Raw genomic sequence first — 20,474 nt, 5'->3', positions numbered from 1 at the left:
GGAATATGAAGGGAAATATCATAATAGTAATAATAACTGCGATAGTGACCGTAATAATGCGTAGGATCATGAGCCAATGTTGACGACCCATGGAGCTGATGAGAAATCCTTCAACTTCTTGTCCGAAAGCATACACCTACGCAGAAACCGAACAAGTAGCCTAACTTGCTCGCCGTGCGTGCCCTAAAGCCCGCCCGTCAGCGCGCTTGCATACGGCCCCTGGCGTCTAGGTCTTTAGTCGTAAAAACCTATGTGTCCGGCGGCACCCAGAATTTCAAAAACCTCACCGCTCATCGGGATTTGCAGTACATGTGTATTCACACACGAGACAAGTGTGCGTATGCCGGTAATCTACCGCCAACGTGATTCTCACGAGGCAGAAGTATTGGAGATGCCACGGTCCAGTTGATACACGACATACGCGATACAACCCAAGACCATCAGCATAGCGGCGCCTGTGCTATGTAAACCGGCAATAATAATACCCTTAACAGTGGCAGCAGAATAGCAGCCGTACTACATATCATGCCGTACCCGTCAGTCTTAAAATAGAAATCAGTCGGAGCTAACTACAATACATATATACGTACATATGCACAGGAATATTGCCATGCGTTATGTAGCACTGCGAGCAGGCGGAATCTGATGGATACCACTCTAACATAATCGATACATACATAGCAGCCTTCTTTGCACAATGAGAACACTGCGAATGTGCATGTTCGTATTGTGCATACGGCTCATGTAAGGGCTGTTGAGAAAGGGGGGGGGGGGGATGAAAAAATAATAAAACGAGCCTGGCCGACAGGGATTAGAGCTAACCCCCCTGAAGCCTGAAGCCGAGGGAGTTCTGGGCGTCCTACGTCCTGTCTGAGACCAAGCTTGTTCCCTAGTAGGGGAGGCCGGCAGTGGAACTCGTCGCTCTCGCCTGGCACACAATTTCCAACCAAGTGAGGGCACTCGGCAATACGGAGCGAGACGAGCTCTGAACCCACTCGCAAGAGTCAAGGGGTGAGACCTGATCGGTCAAGCCAAGAACACCTGTTTGATTGGAGTGGAATCCAATTTGGCAGAGATTTTCACTTTCGCCAGCCTTCTAGAAGCATTCTCTGGATGCCTTGGCACAAGTCTCCTTTTTTTCCTCTTCGACGTGACCTCACAAGCGGGAACCTATCACCTATGATCCTGGAAGGGGAGGTATTTCCCCAATATCGAAGCCTGTATATTAAGCGGAGACGTTTCATCATTATGCTCATCGCAGAAGCTCGGTTGACAAGCCCGGATGAATACGGAGATACTGTAGGAATATGATTCGTCTAGGCCGCAAGATGCGATAAGTGATCATAATCAGGCCTGAGCGCGGAGGGGAAGAGAGGGAGACCGAGATACGCCCTAGCTCTTGGCACACGATCGATCGCCGTAGCCGATTCGGGGCATCTGTCTCGCCAGGGTCACCAGAGCGTAGAAAGTAAGGTCGCATATCGCTCGCGGTGGCTTGCCCACAGTGGCTGTCATCTGACGGCTTTGTATGCACGCTTGTCGAATCCTTCACTCGATTCGGTAGTTTCTTGCATGCCAGGCAAGCTGGACTTACCAAGGCACTGGGTCTGGAGGCCTTATTCACCTGGTTGTGGTGCCTCGCTGAGTCGTCCTTTTGAACATCCCGGTCCCGTTGGCGTTCTATTCCCTACTAGGTATTACGTATACGGACGTATTCGTCGACGAGCTCGATACAACACATCCATACGTATATCCATCTCCGATGACCGACCCGAGCCCTCCCCGCGATCCTTTGCGTCGGCATCTGGAAAAGACTGGCCGGCAGGCCATGTATCCGCGGAAGCGCTGGGAGTGTTGGGCTACGAGCGGTACGTCGCAGTTCGCTTCGGACTGATAACTTCCTACAATGCTCTTACGCGAGACGACCCAGGCGACGCGTGTCTCCTCTCTATCGAAAGAGCATGTCTGATACACAACGAATGTTCGTGGCGAATGCTCGGGACCAGGTCTCGTCAGCTTATCAGCGCGGGGAGGGCATGCTCCTGTCCATCGCTGTCGCTTATTTGCGCGGGTGCCCTGTTTCTAAATGAGCGAACCCTTGAAGAATGTCAGCCACAGTCGAAGACATCTAACCTATTACTGACCCTGGCTCCTTCGGATTGCTAAGCGTCCAGCTGGGTCAACGTGAAGTGGGTATCGCAGCCCTACAGCACACGAGATGGGTGAATCCCACAGGCAACGAAAGAGCCAAGCCGCAAAGTAGTTCCCTCGCGAACGAGGCTGAGGACGGTATGCTACGACGGAGCAACCTATCTACCCTGTGCATGTGGGAGATATAGGTAGCGTGGATAAGGGAGGGGAGAATGCGGGTGTGTTGCAGATATGCATGTCGACTCTAGTTGCAGATGGCTGGTTGTCTTGTTCGTAGGAAGTCTACCTGCGTAGTGAGTTGACAGAGGTTTCTGGTTGATCATATCTCCTCTTCACAGAGAGCCCTAGCTGCCGTTACTTTTCAGTTGGTAATACAGTCACAGGGTCGATCTACGCCAGTCTCGCTGCGGACAGCCAAATACTCGGCGTTTCGTGGCTCTGATCGCTGCTCAGCTCCCCTCCCTCACCGCCACATCCTCGCAAACGGAACAGGGTCACCAGGCATCGAAATCCTGGGGGAGGCGTCAAACAACATCCCATATCCGGGCACTTCCCGCTAAGCGTCGGTTAAAATGACGAACGCAACGGGTTACGAGCGGGCGGGATCTGCTGCGGGATATCACGGATCACCTCACTCGCCGTAGAGGAGTGAGTCAATAACGCTGCGCGCGTATTATACCTCCGCGCACACCACCTCCCAGCCGTCTCCTCCGGAGCTGGCCTCGCTGATTGACCAATGGAAAGGTGACGACGTCCTGACCCTGAAACATCTACAGGTCGTCAAAGGCCGCGATTCATCCGTGCCAGGAGAGAACAGGCCACCGTGCAGCTGTCTCTCCCCGCGATATCACATTCCCTCCCACGTGGGGACAGGGGCGGGTTGGGCTGGGCTCTGACCCCTGGGCGCGTCGGCCATCTCCTTGTTCCCAACAGTGGCCCGAGCTGGTCGAGGGGGATGTGCGAATTCGTGACGAACGACACGACGTGGTCTGATCATCGGTCACGATGGGAGTGCGAGCAGCAGCCCGTAAAGGGAGGCTTCAGCCACACGCATACAATACATACCTAGGTGGTAGGTACTGGGTGTGCCCATGTCCGTGTCCGTGTCCGTACGCATATTCCTACATACACGAGAAGAAGGTCAATGCTACGCTACGACGTATATACCTCTACCACTACACCGTCGGCATTCAGCATACCCATCGTACTCATATGAAGCTGATCTTCCTATGTGGTACGCGACAGCCCTGGCAAATGACGGCCTCCCGCACCTGAATCGTCGCAGGGAGACTCGTAGATGTTTGTGCGCAACACCCCGGTGAGATCTGACAATCACTTGCGGTCTGCGAAACCCGACGATAGGCAGCGGCAGTCGTATCGCTGTAGTTGATGTGCCAGCTCATTATTATGGCTTCTTGTGTCTTCCCCTTTCCTCTTCTCCTTGGCCAAGTTATTGGCCTCTCTAAGCAGGCTGCCGCACGATGCCAAGCGGAGAATTGCGTACGCGTTCCTGAATCATCTTCCAAGCCTCTTCCGTGCTACGCTCCGGAACAGTAGCGAGTATTGGGCAATCCGAGCATACCCCTCTCCCCTTTCCTTCGCCTGTCTCGGCGGCGTTGCATCGCCTAATCCTTGTTTATATTATTCCATATATATACCTACACGTACATGCTACATACACGTATGTATGTGTATATGAACCATCCCAGGGCTGTGGGGGATGTGCGAGCCTGCTCGATCGATTATCGTGATGTGGCGCCAACCCCATCCGAGACTCTGCCACCGCCCCCATCTGCTCTGGGTGGGTAGGTACCTACAGGAGATCGACGGCGATAGGTACCGGTACCATTGCTGGCTGGTTCAAAGTTGTATGAAGTCATTAGCCGTGTCGAGCACGGTCATACATGTCCATCTACCTGATGGATGGTGGCTTTTCTCATTCTCGTGTGCATCGTCATCGCATTCCCCTGGACACGCCTTCGCATCTTGGCTACGCGCCAACCGCTTTTGTTCTGGTCACGCGGCCACTAAATCGGCCCAGGGTGGGAGCCCAAGAGCGGATGAACGGGAGTGTTCGGGCTGGCCATCGACAAGCATCGCTGATCGTCAGTCTGACAGGCACAATCAACTGTCGACCACCCCGTCAATCTGTTGTTACTGACGAACCCTCCATTACGAAACTCGCGAAATGGTGGGTAGCACTCTGACGGCCCATCAAGGAGGGGGTTATCATACAACAGTAGCCGTGGGGGCTACCCAACAATATGCAGTATGGGCGTACGCAATCACATATTCACAGACGCTATCGTCGCGGAGCAATACGTGTACAGAAATATAGGTAGGTATACCTAATTGGAGGTGGATCGCAAAGCGCCGAAGAAGCCGCTGTCGTATTCAGCGATCAATGACACGGTCCGAAGCCAGGATCGGCGCGGACCCCAAACCTCACCCTCTCTGTCGCCCTCACCATATCTCTCTTCCATCATACGACGGCGAGGCAGGAGGGGCGGTGACCTCCTCGGTGTCGTATCGCATCAGGGCCATCTATACGCGACAAGACGGACACAATGCATGGTATGTCTACGCATCTAGGCACGCCTGGGTATGTGTGCACTTCATGCTGCTGCTCATGAGTCAGATATGCGAAAGCCCCCCGATGCCGCCTCCAGCTCGCTGAGGGGAATCCGATGCTCTGGATTGCCAAGCGTCCCGATCTGCAATCTTGCAACACACGTGTCCTTGGGAGCACAGTCCCAATGGTAGGCGCGGGCTTTGGTAGGATAGGATCAGGCCCTGGCGCCCGAAAATGCAGCCTGATAAGGTCGACGAGGTGATGGCAATGGTCGATGACGACGGCCTAACCACCCCTCCTCTTCCTCAGCTCCTCGGTCCCGATTCCTCCAATGGCACGCTGTCCCAGGAGCATATTCTCCCGCATCCCTTGTCCGCAATCCAATGGCAAGGGTCCCCGCGTCGATATGAGCCACGGCGTGTCACACCAGTCAGGGCAAAGAGGGGAAAAGAGGCACGGAAATTTAAAAGATGACGGAGGGGGTGGTTGGCTGGGACTGGCCGGACGAGCTGAAGTCGGGAGGAGAGATGAGGGGAGGGAGATGGCTAGTGGAAAGCGGTACGGCACGACGCCGTTGGTGGTGATGTGTATAGTGATACCTACCCGCTTAGAGCACATCACCTGAGACTCGCAAGTCAATACTATGTAGACAGACATAGCTCAGCTCACGGACGTACGGAGTAAACTCGCCAGCCTATCTACCTACCGTTTCATCTATCTGTCGGGATTGCGCAACCCTCAGAGAATGATAAAAAGACCGACGGAGCCGACCCGCTTTGGCCTGGGTTAAAATCTGATGTTGTCAGCTGACGGATACCATCGTGGTAAACGATATTATAGACTCCGGACCTTACCCTGCTCAGGCGGATCCGAGAGTCAATAGTATCCGAACACCAAGTAATACCGAGAACAGCGGACATGTAGTCAGAGGAGCACCAACTCTCATCCCCCGTCAATTCCGAGTAACCCAACTCGGCGGACGCTACCCTATGGTTGGGCGACTAGGGTATAGGAGGAGGCAGAGGAGGAGGAGAAGATGGATGTACTGTACATCTACACATAACTGACTGACTGGCATGGAGTTACAGCTAGGCTGAGCAGGGCCCTACGGTTGAGAATAGAGAGAGAGAGGGAGAGGGACGCTGGCGAATCATCTGACCCGTCCCGGAGCCACTTACACGTATCAACCTACGAAGCGAGAGGATATCCTGTCAGCATTCTAAACGCTGTGCCCTCGAAATACTTACATAGTGGGTAGATGAACGACGATGGATCGGGTGCGGCAGTTCGTCCTCACGCATGGTACGTCCACACGCACTCGTTCACTCACACGCACGCACGCACACTCACGCACACCCACACCCACTCACGTCCGCACACCACACACATGCATCATGTACTTACTGCGTCCCGCTGTCGAATAAGTCCGACAGCGTGACAAATCGACGGGGAAACAAACATCTTAGACGTAGCGGTCATAACTATAATATGACCGTAATCACGGCAAACCAAGAAATCTGACGCATAAGCGTCTGTATACACAGACACACCCACCTACGTAGGCGACAGCTGCATAAATACCTTAAGTAGGCGGGTATAACCCAGCCGTATACACCTACCTATGTAAACATAGAGAAGAGTATATGTATGTGTGCCTGCTATAACGAGGCATAATATAGGTACCTAGGGCGAGCCCGCCGTTTCTCCCGCATGCAGTCTCCGCCCAGGGCAGCGGCATCGTATTGGGCTATGGGATAACCCGATGCGCGGGAACCTACGCAGCACCCACGAGGTCGGAGCCGGTGTGTTGCCTGCTGCTGCGTCACCGCGGTCTGTGCTGCGCTGCGCTGGTTCGCTGGCCTGTTGGTATCTGCCTGGGTTGTATGTGGGCGACGCGACCGGGGCTGGGTAAAGGGGGTTGCGAGAGAGACAGGGGGAGGAAGACCGGGGGGGAGAGGGAGCAGGCAGAGCGGGCGCCACACACCCACATAATACCGTGCAAGAACACCCTATAGCACACACACACACATATATACCCCGGACCGCGCGGAGCCAGGCAGACGAATAACGAGCATGCCTACACGGCGCAGTAGGCAAGCGAGGCAAGACAACGCTCCGTGCCTCGGCACGACACGACACGGAACACTCGGTATCCGTCGTGAAACTGGAGGCAGCAGCAGCAGCAGCAGTGCCTCGCAGCAAGGCCTAACCAACCCGCCACCGCAGCAGCCTTTCCGGGTGTGGTGGAGGGAGGGCGGCCGAGCCAGGCCGAGGTTGATATGTGACAGGAAGGAGGTCGAAAGACCAGGAGCTTCGGCCGAGGCTGGCGCGGCGTCCGCGGCGGCGTCGGCGTCGGGTCCATGACCAAAAGCAAGCCTGCCTGGCCTGGGTTACCCGCGGAGGTACGTCCCATGTTGGCAGTGATAGCCGCGGGGGGGGGGGGGGGGGGGGGGAGGCGGAGCCGTTGCAGGTGTATAGAGCCGTATCGTTACATGCCGTGCCGCAGCATTAGTAAGAGATGTCTATATATATAAAACACATGTAGGATATCCCCTATTCAACTAATAGAAGCAGTTAACTATCTAACGTACAAGTTAGCTGTGTAAGTATGTATGCGTTTGCACACACCTGCGCACTCGTACACGTATACGTATGTATGTAGGCGTATGTACGTATGTGGGTATATATAGAAACCGGCCGAGCACAATTGGAACGTCTATATACCTGCCTACCTAGGTAGGTATTTGCCGGCCGGTATAGGGGTTATTATATCTCGCGTTGGTGGCATGCCCGCCTCTCTCGCTACGACTCCCGCTCTTGGCTCTTACACGCATACGGGGGGAGAGGGCTTCGGCCTGCATCCAACGCCCACATGTCCGCGCGCGCGCGCAGGGCAGACGCCGTGGCGTGAGCTTCGCCAGCGCACGTACGCACGCACGCTCGCTCGCTCCCAACCACGTCGGCGCGCGCAAGGCCGGGAGAAGCCGCTGCTATTAATACCCGCCTGCCTGCCTGCCTGCCTCCCGTGCCACGATCGCCCTGCCTACCCTCTCGATGCGGCAGCTCACCTGCGTCTCGCTTCGTCGCTCGGCGGTCCTCGGCTCGTGCTGCGGTCCGGTCGGAAACCCCCTACCCACCCGCCTTGCCTGTCTGTCTGTCGACTGTCCACGTAATACGGGCTCTGCAGCGAGAGCCGGCATGAACCGCCCCCATATTGCCCGCCTGCTCGCGAGCTAGCGAGAGCGGCCTTTTCTGTTTTGGGGGGTATCCTCCCGTCAGCACCATGACAGCTCCGATGCTCCGGCTGGGCGGGCGAGTTATTACCTGGTATTAGGGCTGATCGGGGGGGGGGGTAGGAATTCGGAAAAGAGTTTAGGCGTAGCTACGTGTAGGCTCGCGGAGCTTGACGGACCTACGTCTTGTTCTTGACTCCGCTGTGTATTTTCTTTTGTTCTCTCTCTGCTATCGCTGACTACGGATACGTGTATGTCTTCTTACCGGTACTGCTGCGGTTGCTGTGTGTATTTCTTTACGCTTGTTTCTTCTGATAACTCGCCCACTGCGTGACATCCGCCGAACACGCGTACGCCCAGGGAACGGACTTTGGTTTCGGTGAGTGGGATGGAAATAGATAGACAAACGAGTTGGGATTGGCACATGTATATGTATCACATCCCCGGCATTCTTATTCGAGGACTCAGGTTTCTGTCTCTCCGGCTCAAGTCCTAGATGACTTTAGGGGCTGATCGCTCCGGTTGAGTACCCAATACGTTATTCCCGTCGGGGAAAAGTCCTTGACATGATTCCCCCCTTCCCCCCCCTCTTCGGAACTACTTGTGGGAAAGACGTAGGAAGTGAATTGCTTGCGGCAGGTTGAAGCGAGCTTATTCCTAGCTCGTTGAGATATAGCGCCTCCGTCACCACGGCGTTATTAGCATCCTGCGCAGGGATGTGTATGGATGGCGCTGGCACCTTATCATCATCGCCTGCCAGTGTGAGATCTATTCTTGTGCGGACACGTTACGGTACAGGGGCTGGTTCTCTGAGAGGCGGAATGCTGTATGGATTCGCTTGTTATGCTCCAGCCTTGTCTGAACTAACGAAGACGGCTAATACTATGTAATAGTACACCATATAGTTCAGGTGCTAACAGTATCCTTCCTTATGGACGCATATACTAATATATATATACCTACGTTAAATTTCTGTGACTTTGTGTAGATCGTGCTCAAAACGCTACGCTTGTGCTGGGAGCTTGTCGATCGTGAATATAGATCCGCGTATCCTGCACTGCCCAGGAGAGTGCCCTAGGTCGGATCCCATCGAGGGAGGTTCGGGGGCTAAAACGACGTGACCGGGTTTCTTTGGCGGTGAGTTGTATTATCGTCCATTGAGGGATGCTCTTCAAACCATTGTACTGCCTCAGCTTTTGCACTCTACTTCATCACTTTAGGTAACGAACGAAAAGGTAGGTACCAATACATAGAATCGTCCCCGGAGAGAATAGAGGGAACTGTTTTCGGGCCTATAGTGAGAGACAGGAGGTTTCTGCGGTACGGCAGTCCAGTGCCAGCCACTTTTTAGGGTGGTAGTCTGTGCTAGAAGACACAAGTTGAGAGACGAGGCGAGGCGAGGCGAGACGAGACCAGGCCTTTAGCCAAGATGTTACAGGAGACATGCAGCCATAGCCACGCTGGGAACTTCTGCGTTAGCCGCATAGTCTCTACGCCCATCACACACAGACTACAGAGAGATTGGTTAGCCGGCCAGGAAGGCTGCGAAGTTGCGTTTCGATAATCCAGCCTCGCGACGAAATATATTGATATTGTCTTACATCTGCTGTATGCGAAGAGCGAAATTCGGGCGAGCGGTGTGGGATGAGATTCTCAAAAGGCGGTAAGGTTTCTAGCAATTAAACCGTGAACCTCAATATACAGGCATCATGCATCGAAAACATGCTCGCCCCCGAGGTAGCCGGTCCGTTTCGCGAGCCGTCGATTGGCCTCGCCTTGGACGCGCGACCTTGCTCTCAACCCTCACCAAGCGAGAAGTGTGTGGTATCTCGAATGATCCGTCCCAGAGACGATCTCATGCACATGGAGAGACGACCCTTGGAAGGATATGCGCTCGCATGTGCCTAGTAAGCAGGACGCATCAAGTTTGATGAAAGGCTACCATATTCTCACAGACGACTAAATCCTACGGGCCACGTGGGCGAGGTTTAGTTATTGGGTGACGTGCGTCGATGCTACCACGGATCCGTCGCGGTATAGTGGCGCTCAAGAAATCTCAGCGCCGGCGGGTACTTGTGTGGAGATGATGAAGCTCTCCATCATGGCTTGGCCGCCCCCAGGTTTCGTCGCATGGCTACCGCTCGTCGCGGGTGTCCCTAGCCTACCACCTCGTCCCGCCGGTTGGGGGCCGGCGGCTTCACGACGCTTGACAACGAGGCAGAGCACGCGGCCGTAGATAGAAAATCCCTCGTATGAGATATCCATGGCCAGTTTCTTTTTGTCATCGTCGCTTTCCTCGCTATTACCATCTTCCCCGCTGGCCGCTACCGCTCTGCGGCGTTTTGCCGGTGGCGGCCTCGTGCTCGGGTCATCCTCTGGGCTCTGCTGCTGCACGAACAGGCCACTGTCGTCCGCCCCCTCAGAGTCTCCCTGGCTGTCCGATACGACCTCGACTGCGTTATTTCCGCCAGCGGCCGCATTAGGATCTGTGTCTACTTCTGCTTCTGTGCTCCTGCGTGGGCGCTTGGGCGGCCTGCCGCTGCTACTATACGCTGTCTCATCTACCGTTGGGATGGCGGCCAGGGTTGCTGCAGCGTCGTCGTCGTCGTCGTCGCTTTCCTCGCGTAGCACTGCGGTCATATCGGCCGTGACATCAACATCGACAGGGGCATCGCTAGTCGCGCCCATCAAACGGGTCGAGTTGGAAGTCAGCTTAGTCTGCGTCGTGTCGTGGAAGTACTTGTGCTTCGTAAGCAGCGCATGACGGGTGCTTGTCTCGGTGAGGAATATCGACACCTCGAAGTCGTCTACGATTGGTCGTGTACTACTGCATCAATACCTGTTTCTTTCTCTGGCCCTTCTCTCTCTCTCTTGTGAACCGCCGCCTCTTATCTGCTCGAGGGTAGCACAAAAGAATAAGAATGAAACAAAAAGAAAACAAGAATGCAACGTACGTGCAATGTCAGGACGGCGGTATTCGTAGATCTGGGATGATGGCAGGAATCGAGGATGGGAGGTGGGGTGGTTATGGTAAACGGGACCTACCTTCGACTACTACATCCTTGATGCCCTTCTTCTTGGTGCTTCGCTTTCGGCTGCGTTCTCGTTCTTCGCGGAGCTTGGGGAGCACGAATGGGCGGACGCTCTCGATGATCTTCGGCAGGACGGGCTTTCTCGGGTTGAGGAGCCAGGTGTGAACGAGGGCAGGGTTGTCGAGGTAGATTCGGCATTCGATAACAGAGTATTTAGTTATGCGGAGGTACCGGCGGATTGGTGCCATGACGGAGGCGAGCGCCAGGCATCTCGCGACCTGCGAGTTGCGAGTTGTGAGGTGAAGCTTTACCAGAGCCGAGAGTCACGACGCGCCGGGAGTTGGCGTATTGGTGTCGTTGCTCTGCCGCTGGATTAGGTAAGCATAGTAGGTCCCTGCGTGTGGCTGAGCAGGCCCTCATTCCATTGGACGCGCCACATGCTACTGGCCTTAACGCAATAGACTTATCGATAGCATATCGATAATCAAATTGATGCTGCTCTTATCGGGAATGTCTTCATTTTTTTGCAGTGCGATTAGACCCTCTCCGACCTCACCCTCCGTTGTCACGACTGCCAACAACTACCGATCATGGTCTTCTGGCTGCCATGTCGAAATCGTGGTCGGCGACGCTGAGGTTGCCGAAATCCTCTTTTCCGTAGGTCAATTGCTTCGGTAACCGCATACTCACGCTGATCGATTGGTCGCATTTGGCCAGCCCGAGGTCTCCCCTCCAACTGCGAGACCAGTACATCCAACGATGCGCCGATGGCCTGTATGAATGGCAGAGGCAGAACAGGCCCTCTGATGACACTTTCGTCATCCACGACGGCCCGCCGTATGCAAATGGCAATCTTCACGTCGGCCATGCCTTGAATAAAATCTTGAAAGATATGATACTGAGGTTGAAAGTACAGCAAGGTTAGTAGCATTCGCTACGGCGCGGACGAGGCCAATTGTTGAGATGCGATGTGAAGCTCGTGCTTAGCTACCCGTAGGCCGACGGGTGGAATACATCCCGGGATGGGATTGCCATGGACTTCCCATCGAGCTTAAGGCTCTCGAAAAATCCCAGGGGGCCAAGCTTACACCAGTCGAGATCCGCAAGTCTGCTCGAAACTTGGCGTCGGGTACTGTACTTAAGCAGATGAAGAGCTTCCAATCGTACGGGGTCATGGCCGACTGGGGCCGCAGGTGGACGACGATGGATGCAGCATTCGAGCTCCGTCAGCTGCGTTTATTCCAGCAAATGGTAAAGAAGGGTCTAATCTACCGTCGGTTCAAGCCCGTGTACTGGTCGCCCTCTTCCAAGACTGCCTTGGCTGAGGCGGAATTGGAATACAAGGATGACCATGTTTCGAACGCCGCTTGGGTCAAATTCGCCATCACGGATGAATGGAAATTGCTCCCCCAGTTTGAGCCACTGCTCGACAAGATCCAGGGACGGCTGTATGCTGTGATATGGACTACGACGCCGTGGACGTTACCCGCCAATTCGGCTATCGCTGTCCATGATGATATGGAGTACTGTTTCGTCCGCTGGGGTTCTGATATGCTGCTAGTCGCGCAGAGTCGTCTTGACACGCTGCTCTCCAAGATTGGGGCAGGAGAGAACGGCTACGAGGTTATTGGGACAGTTTGCGGTAGAGATTTGGCCGGTCTAAAGTACGTAAACAGGCTTAGGGGCAAGACTGGCTCGCCACAGCCGATCATACACGCGGACTTTGTGACATCGGACTCAGGGTCCGGCCTTGTCCACTTAGCGCCTGGCCACGGGTTCGATGACTACGAAGTTTGTCGGCAACTTGACATACCGGTAGTGGCTGTCATAGATGACCACGGAAAATTTACTGAACTCGCACTCCCAGATTCGCCTGAGACATTGCAGTCGGCCCCTTCTGTAAACGAAGGCGGCGGTAAGCACGTCCTCAACCTTCTCGAGTCTCATGGCGACGTTCTGCTAGGCGAAGAACACCGGCACAAGTACCCTTACGATTGGCGCACCAAACAGCCAGTGGTTATTCGGGCTACCGAACAATGGTTTGCCGATGTTGCATCTATCAAACAAGAAGCGCTTGAGTCCCTGAATGACGTTCGTTTTATTCCGGACTCTGGCAGGAAACGGCTCGAGAGTTTCATTCAAGGTCGGAGCGAATGGTGTATATCGCGACAGCGCGTTTGGGGCGTCCCCATACCTGCTTTATACGATGATGCTGGCGCAGCCTTAGTAAGTGAAGAAGTCGTCGAGCATATCATTTCGGTTATCCAAGAACGAGGTACCCATGCCTGGTGGTCGGATGCCCCTGACGATCCCGCCTGGTTTCCACCTTCGCTCCAAGGGACATACCGACGGGGGACCGATACGATGGACGTATGGTTTGATAGCGGTAGCAGCTGGTCGATGATGCCGGGACGCGCGGATGTCTATCTTGAAGGGTCTGACCAGCATCGTGGCTGGTTTCAGTCCAGTCTCCTCACCCGGATCGCAGCCGGATCGCAGACCGACTCAAGCTTCGTCAAAGGCGCACCTTTTAAGCAGCTGATTACTCACGGGTTCACCCTAGATCAGGATGGCAAGAAGATGTCGAAATCGCTGGGAAACATCATAGAGCCACAACAAGTCATGGATGGCACGCTTCTACCTCCGATGAAACAGAAGAAGGCAGCGGCAAACCAAGGACCGCCCAGGAGTGACGCTCTCGGTCCTGACGCTCTAAGGTTGTGGGCAGCGAGCAGCGACTACACTCGAGACGTAGTCATCGGAGTTCCCGTGCTCGCGGCAATCCACACGGCGCTGATGAAGTACCGCACGACTGTAAAGATGCTTCTAGGCTCGATGCACGAATCTGCCCGGACAGCGCCGCTAAGCGTGACGGATCATATTGCTATCATACACTTACAAGATACGATGCGTGAAGTTGGTGAGGCATTCGGAAACTACGAATTCTACAGGGGAGTTGCAGCTTTAAATAGATGGGTTACGGTCAACTTGTCGGCTTTCTATCTCGAGGCGTTGAAAGATCGACTGTATTGCGGAGACGGGGGTGGCGTCCTGGAACCTATATTGACCGGTTTTCTCAGGATGCTGGCCCCAGTTACGCCCTTGTTAGTCGAAGAGGCGTGGGATCACCGCCCCGAGTGGATGAAACACGATCAGTGCGTTTGTTCTTCCTTTCTTGAGTATATAGTCACACCCTCACTCTACCGCAACCGACTAACAATGAGCGAATTATGCAGGTCACTGACTCATCCGCTCCACCAGCTTTACGGCGATCCCGTAATCGATCCTACGCGCCTGACGCGAGACCTGTCGTCTCTCCGGAATGATATACCAATCCTGATGTCCGTCCACGCGGCAATCAAGTCGGGTCTCGAGGCCGCAAGAGGCGACAAGGCCATAGGGTCGTCTCTGCAGAGTTCGGTCATCCTCGATGTCTCGGATGCCCCGACCAAGGATATTCTTGCGACGTACGCAGATGAGCTCGAAGCCATGTTCGTCGTCTCTTCCGTCGAGATTAATGCCGACCAGCCGGTCAGCCCGGAGTGGTCCTACGTGCGGGACCTTGAGGTCGGCGGTGCTGTAAGGGGGAAGGCCGTGGTCTTGCCGCCTAAGCAGGCCAAGTGCCCCCGCTGTTGGCGTTATGTTGCTCCCGCCCAGGATACGCTATGCCATAGGTGCGAGGATGCCGTTTCTGCGTAACAGATTAGCGAGCTGGTGGCGGCTCCAGGACTGTACAATAGGCGGCATAGTCTTTAGAGATTTATATCCAATATACAAATATGTAAGCACGAATGAAATGAACGCCGACCCCCCTTAGAAACGAGCAACGGGCCGAGAATCGGCAACGAGTCCAGTAATCAGCAAGTTATCTGCCATATAGTCTTTACGCCAGTCTTGATTTTTAGATTTCTTAAAACCTTGCTAGAGCTTCTTCTCAGTAGATTAGAAAGGTGAATGTCGACGCACGTGTCCTAGCCTATTTGTTTACTGTCGCAAACGGGACCTTGTATTCAAATGCAACGAGGGTGGCAAAGATTGAAGGCATTATTGGGAGTTTGATAATGCCGCGGTCGACAGGAGCTGAAGATGGCCATAAACTGCTCAATAAATCCTACTAGGATGTGTCTCGAGTCATGCCTTGGCAGATTTCCGGTGTTGCCTGCGGATCTCCTCTTATCCACAGCGAAAAGCGCCACGCATAATAGATGGAGATCGACGTGTAAGAGGGGCCCGGATGCGCGCGCACAACGGCGAGTTCGAGATTGTAGATGATGGTTGGGAATAGTGACTGAGGGAAGTGTGGGAGAAAAAAGGGCCGAGGGAATGGGAAGTATATGTTGGATCTAGTCCACCCCTTTATTTTGGTGGGATGAGGAACGGCGATGTAAAAGTAAAAGCCGGCATATATTGGGACTTCCCTCTAAGTATTACTCTTGACACCTCCATGGTTAGATGCAGACGGTATCCCAGCAAGCTGTGGGATAGCCGATGTTGTTCTCTTCTTCTGAGGGGGCAATATCTTCTATTGTCGCTCTATCCATACGCTTCGCAAGCGCCTGGCTCAAAATATTAAACAATAGATGATCTGCTATACGCATCCTCCCTCTTATAGCGACGACATAAGTTTCGTCCTAACGTTCATGTTAATGAGTAACAACTCTCAATAGGTATGCCAATAAGTAGATAGGTAGGTTAATGAACGAGTCTCTTGAATGATTTAGTGGTCATTCCATTTTAATTTGGCATATTGGATACGCGTCTATTGTGTGCCATACTTGTCCGCCGGCGTAGCACCCTAATGAGGGAAGATATAATGTACCTAGGTAATCCCGAGACCTTGAACCCGATGAGATGCAAAATTCCCTTCCTAAACTGTTGTGGTGTGAGTAAAAGAGGGAAAAAGTAAGGATAATTAAAATAAGAATGAGCCTCCCTTCCCGCCGTGATACATCTTCAGCGCCGATAATAAGAATAATGACAGCAAAGTTAAAAACAGAAGATGAGGGAAAGGGAGGAGAAACTAGAGAGATCCCATACGCAAACACGCAACGACGAAGAAAATCGCCTCCATCTCCTACAATTTCACAGTTATATCCTCCTATAATTCCGAACAATGGTGACTGTCTAGACATCATCTACCTCTGCGTTATAGTTATCAGACACGGGCCGCACTGCTATGGCGATGGCGCAGAGCAGTACGCAGGCGCCCCAGAACACACAAATCGGGGAATAGAGACAGTATCGAACGGAAATCAATCATCGAGTTCCTGCTTTTGGTCCAAAAATAAGGGGTATCTAGCATACCAACGAGGCTGTTGGAACTAACACGAGAGTAACACGTCCCATAAGTAAGGTCCAGAGGACTCACACAAACCCCCCTCCCACCCCCTCCCGCGCGTCCTATCAACCCATGGAACAACAGACCTACGGGAGGAAAAAAGGAGAGAAAAGCGCCGCACACTCCCCATTCGATCCGCGAACCCTGAAATCAAACCCCGATAACCTAAGACACCTCTTGACCTCCCTTAGTAGCATGGCACGATTTGCGCCAATTATCACTGTCCTCAAGGCGACCGCCTTCGGTAATCCGGCCGTTGCGTAGCTGGTTATCTTAGTTCAGTCTCGGGCTCTTTCTCCTAGAGATGCTCTGCGAAAAGATCTCTGGGCCACCCCCAGGTATGACCGACGATAGAAGCGGCAGGTTCTCCCGTCCCTCCGCATTCACCGTCCTCCTCCCCGATTTTGACCGTGTGGTCCTGCTCTTCTTAAGCAACGGCATCGCCTGATCGCCGTCTGCGTCTGCAGCCGTGTCCTCCGTCACACCCGGGCCGAGGCTAGCGCTAAATCCGTGGACTGCGATATTAGTACGGGTGTCGAAGTAGAGTGTGCCTGTCGTGTTAAGATTTGGGTGTACCTCACGCAGACTCATGGAAAGTGGGTTATGGTCCCGGTCCGAGAGTGGGAATGAATTGTCCGAGGCGAGACGCCTCGAGGGCGAGCGGTTCTCTGCCAGGGCAGGGTCCGCATCGGCAAAGACCTTAGCCCTGCTGGGTGTCGCGGTGCTGTTCAGCTTCCTCAGAAGTGTTTCGTGCGCTTCTGTTTGCGGGAGCTCCGTAGGATACTCGTAGTTCCTCTTCTGTGGCGTTTCTCCTGTGGGTAGGTACTCTTGTAGGATTGTGCCTCTGATATCCTCTCGAAGATCCGACAGGGGCTGGCAGAGAGTCGTGGGCAGGGGCTCCAAGCATGTCTGAGCGTCTGTAATATCCGCGTCCATCTCCGAGCCGAGGTCCTGTACTCTCGAATAGGTGGCTCGGAAATGGTCGGCGATGTTCGCATACGAGCCTTCCACCGTGCTTGATAGGCTTTGCATTGAACTTGAGGTTCGGTTGTGGTGTAACGTGTTTTGCGAATGGGCACGAGTGACGAAGTCGTCCAACGACGTCATCTGCTCGTCGAGGTCCCTCATCTGTTCGTCGACAACCCGCACGGTTTCAGCGTGTACGGATTTGGTCGTGTCTTGAATCGAGGTGCTATGCTTATTTGCGACCTGCGGCGTGGTTAGCGGGGGGATGGGGAGAGGGAAGGGAAAATAGAGCGAGGGGATCTCACAGTCCAATCATCCTTCAGTTTCGTCTTCAAGGTCTCTCGTGAGTTGGCCACTTCGTCGAGGAGCTGGGCTTCTCGTTGATTCCAACCATCTAGCGCCTGAGAATATTGCGCCATGCCGCCTTCCAAGGCGGTGCTGTTCTCCTGCAACCTCTCTTGGATCGAAGCCGCCTTGCTGGCTAGGCGTGACTCCTGAAGTTCTGCTTGGGAGTGTATGAGAGCAGAGATCTGTGACAACAGCTTTTTCCGTTCCTCCGCAGCCTGTCGCCGTTCCTCGTTCACGACTTGTTGCACTTGTACCGAGATGGAGGCGTTCGACTGGATAATCTCCTGGCCTGCGCGCTGCAGCTGCTCTCTGAGATCTTCGGACTCTTGCTTCTGTGATGCGATATGCTTCAATAGCTCCTCAAAAATTGACTTAAAGTCCCTGCCCAGCGACGCGTAGGATGAGTGCAGCTGGGTATGAAACGTACCCAGTTCGCTAAGGACATCTTCCGCTATTCTCTCCGCTGCCGTTGCGATGGTCTGCAAGCTCTCGCCTACTCTCTCCTTGATGTGGTCGCGAACTTCTCGGATCTCCTCGAGTACTTCGTCCATCTCGTCCTTCGACTGTTGCCTCTGTTCCGCAAGATCTCTCTTGGATTGAGCGAAGAGCTCTAGGTTCTGGTCGAGGAATGACTGCGTGACTGAGAGCTTCCCGAGTTCCCCTTGGACGAAGGAATGCATTCGCTCTGAAATGCTCCTCATGTGTTGCTGCTGTTCGGTTCGAAACTCCTCAACGCGGCTCTCGACGAGCGAAGTTACATCTGACACCTGGTCTTGGGCTGACCTCCAGTTGGTACGGTTCAACGATTGTAGATCCGACTTTCTCCTGTTCTTGGCGTGTAAACCTCCGACGTCCTTGACGGTCTTCTGGATGGTGGTGATGAGTTCTCCGCCAATGGCTTGAATCTGTGCCTCCGTTTTCTGGTGTGCTTTCCGCAGGTGAGTTTCCTCGGCGAGAGACTTGCGGGCGGCGGCGAGCACGAGCTCGGTTTGATCGAGAACGTCTTTCGTCTCGTCCAGCTGCGACTTGGTCGTTTCATGGTCCTTTTTCAAACCCATAAGGTTCGTGGTTAGGGAAAGGAGCTCCTGACCCTTGTTGCGCAGGTTAGATTCGAGTGTCTCGATCTTGGCAGCCTGCTCCTCGTTCTGGATTCTACGAGATTCGCTCTCGACTGTCATCTCCTCGTAACTATCATTTGGTAGGTAAACACCGTTACGTTGGCGCGTCGCGATCAGTTCGCTTTTGAGTCGTTCGATCTCGTGTGTAAACTCTCTGAGTAGGGTCTTCTTATTGATGGGCTGATTGACTTGAGGCTTGTTACGGATATTCTTTGCTCTGAAAGCATAGTCGAGAGTCGATATCGTCTCCTCGAGGTTGCTCTTCGCGGGTGAAATGGTGGCGATAATGCATGTTTTTGTGCGACCACCCAGGGAGTCTTGGAGTAGCCGGGTGAGCTTTGACTCTCGGTAGGGAATGTGTGAACTATGGTCGACGAGGGCATTGATAACCCGCCCTAGAGTGAGCAAACTCTTGTTGATCAGGCCGGCTTCTGCCGCCCTTTTGTTCTCGGCTCCAGAGCGCTGGATGTTCTCGCTACCGGCAAGATCTACCAGGTTCAGCTTTCCGGCGCTGACATAGTCCTCCCCATCCTCTCCTGCCCGCTTAACGCACGCCGTGATAGTGAATATCGTGTGGCTTCGACTACTCAGATCGTTGCACTTGGTCGCAGCCACCTGCCGCTTCAGACTACCGTCTCGGAGGAGCTTGATACCTTCTGCCGCATTCTTAATATACGACTCTTCCATGCCTTGAACAACCGTGGTTGCGTGGCCCTTCCGGGAGGCATCGTCGTAAATCTTCAACTTGGTGCTCTCCTCGGCAGAGATCAGGTCTCGCAGTTCCTCGTTGTACAGCTCGATGAAGGAGCATTTGACCAAGCTCTCCGTGTCTTCCGTATCGAGCCTGTTGAAAAGCGAGTGTAGGACGCGGGGGATGATTCCGGCCGAATCGGAAAGGAGGCCGAGGGTGTCGGTCATATCCCCCGACATGGTGTATGTCTTGCCAGTGCCGGTCTGGCCGTAGGCGAATATCGTACAATTGTACCCCCCCAGCATCTAGCACGTTCTGGTTAGCAGGCGCCTTACTGCCAGTCTGGAGGCAGGCGGCATACCTCTTCTAATATGGGCTTGACAACGTCATCGTAGATCATGCTCTGGTCGGCCGCTTGCGAAAAGACGCGGTCGAAGTTGTAGGTTTTGTTGCTCAGGGCGTTGGGCCCCATGGAGAGGCCGACAGATTTGCCTTTAGCGCCCTCCGTGTAGAGAACAACGGCGCTATTTTCCCGGACCTCTCGCTCGTTGCGACCACGGCATCGTACAACAACGTTAATGTTTGTCTCTTCGCCGGTCTCCATCTCGAATTCGCGCTCTTTGCGCTTGGTCCCGGTAGTGGCAACCGATACCATCGACTCCGCCGGCGAAGGCGCAGCGGTACGGTCGATCCTCGCGGCCGCGGCAGCATGATGGACGGGATGGCGAAGGGCCGATACCCTGTTCGGCGGGGGTCGAACGCCAGCGCGTCCAGCGACACCAGACCGAGTGTTGGGAATAGTAGGGGGCCTCTCGCCCCTTCGAGAGCGGCCCTGCATCTCTCCTGGCGCGGTGCGGCGAAGCTAAGAGGAATACTATAAGCTGCTGCTGCGGAGGATAATAACAGATAATCGAGTTGTACGGCGAGGGAGAATCAAGTAAATAGCGCGTGCGGAAGCAATGGTCGAAAGGATAGCCAGGATGTCGGGGAGAGATATTGACGCACGTGTAACTGCGCGGTGAGGA

At 54.1% G+C, this 20,474-nt stretch overlaps 4 protein-coding genes across 4 annotated transcripts; 2 read left to right on the top strand and 2 right to left on the bottom strand.

Moving 5' to 3' along the window:
- The first annotated feature begins 1,011 nt into the window (after positions 1 to 1,011).
- On the top strand, positions 1,012 to 3,064 carry GGS23DRAFT_585008 (uncharacterized protein). Its single transcript, XM_051517354.1, has 3 exons — positions 1,012 to 2,097; positions 2,145 to 2,799; positions 2,928 to 3,064. Exons 1-2 carry the CDS (start codon positions 1,573 to 1,575, stop codon positions 2,337 to 2,339), a joined length of 720 nt encoding a protein of 239 aa, XP_051368280.1. The 5' UTR covers positions 1,012 to 1,572; the 3' UTR covers positions 2,340 to 2,799; positions 2,928 to 3,064.
- Positions 3,065 to 10,002: 6,938 nt separating this feature from the next.
- On the bottom strand, positions 10,003 to 11,236 carry GGS23DRAFT_600270 (uncharacterized protein; the record flags this gene model as incomplete). The annotated part of the gene is made up of 2 exons (XM_051519043.1): positions 10,003 to 10,763; positions 11,002 to 11,236. 2 exons carry the CDS (start codon positions 11,234 to 11,236, stop codon positions 10,003 to 10,005), a joined length of 996 nt encoding a protein of 331 aa, XP_051368279.1.
- Positions 11,237 to 11,514: 278 nt separating this feature from the next.
- Positions 11,515 to 14,785, top strand: GGS23DRAFT_584992 (isoleucyl-tRNA synthetase). The gene is made up of 4 exons (XM_051517353.1): positions 11,515 to 11,645; positions 11,706 to 11,908; positions 11,986 to 14,143; positions 14,225 to 14,785. Exons 1-4 carry the CDS (start codon positions 11,596 to 11,598, stop codon positions 14,685 to 14,687), a joined length of 2,874 nt encoding a protein of 957 aa, XP_051368278.1. The 5' UTR covers positions 11,515 to 11,595; the 3' UTR covers positions 14,688 to 14,785.
- A 1,325-nt stretch (positions 14,786 to 16,110) lies between these two features.
- GGS23DRAFT_313270 (kinesin-domain-containing protein) lies at positions 16,111 to 20,405 on the bottom strand. The gene is made up of 3 exons (XM_051512809.1): positions 19,811 to 20,405; positions 17,598 to 19,754; positions 16,111 to 17,535 (listed from the first exon to the last, which is right to left on the bottom strand). Exons 1-3 carry the CDS (start codon positions 20,285 to 20,287, stop codon positions 16,600 to 16,602), a joined length of 3,570 nt encoding a protein of 1,189 aa, XP_051368277.1. The 5' UTR covers positions 20,288 to 20,405; the 3' UTR covers positions 16,111 to 16,599.
- Positions 20,406 to 20,474: the final 69 nt, after the last annotated feature.

Source organism: Durotheca rogersii (assembly GCF_024521655.1).
Source record: "Durotheca rogersii strain YMJ 92031201 chromosome Unknown GGS23scaffold_31, whole genome shotgun sequence".
Lineage (NCBI taxonomy): Eukaryota > Fungi > Ascomycota > Sordariomycetes > Xylariales > Xylariaceae > Durotheca > Durotheca rogersii.
This window is presented reverse-complemented; position numbering and strand designations above follow the sequence as displayed.

Coding starts and splice junctions, on each gene's coding strand:
- GGS23DRAFT_585008 (XM_051517354.1), top strand. CDS start 1,573: ATGCCAGGCAAGCTGGACTTACCAAGGCACTGGGTCTGGAGGCCTTAT. Junction 2,098..2,144: donor TGTTTCTAAATGAGCGAACC/CTTGAAGAATGT, acceptor CCTATTACTGAC/CCTGGCTCCTTCGGATTGCT.
- GGS23DRAFT_584992 (XM_051517353.1), top strand. CDS start 11,596: ATGTCGAAATCGTGGTCGGCGACGCTGAGGTTGCCGAAATCCTCTTTT. Junction 11,646..11,705: donor TTGCCGAAATCCTCTTTTCC/GTAGGTCAATTG, acceptor GCATTTGGCCAG/CCCGAGGTCTCCCCTCCAAC. Junction 11,909..11,985: donor GAGGTTGAAAGTACAGCAAG/GTTAGTAGCATT, acceptor AGCTACCCGTAG/GCCGACGGGTGGAATACATC.
- GGS23DRAFT_313270 (XM_051512809.1), bottom strand. CDS start 20,287: ATGCAGGGCCGCTCTCGAAGGGGCGAGAGGCCCCCTACTATTCCCAAC. Junction 19,755..19,810: donor TCAAGCCCATATTAGAAGAG/GTATGCCGCCTG, acceptor AGAACGTGCTAG/ATGCTGGGGGGGTACAATTG. Junction 17,536..17,597: donor AACTGAAGGATGATTGGACT/GTGAGATCCCCT, acceptor ACCACGCCGCAG/GTCGCAAATAAGCATAGCAC.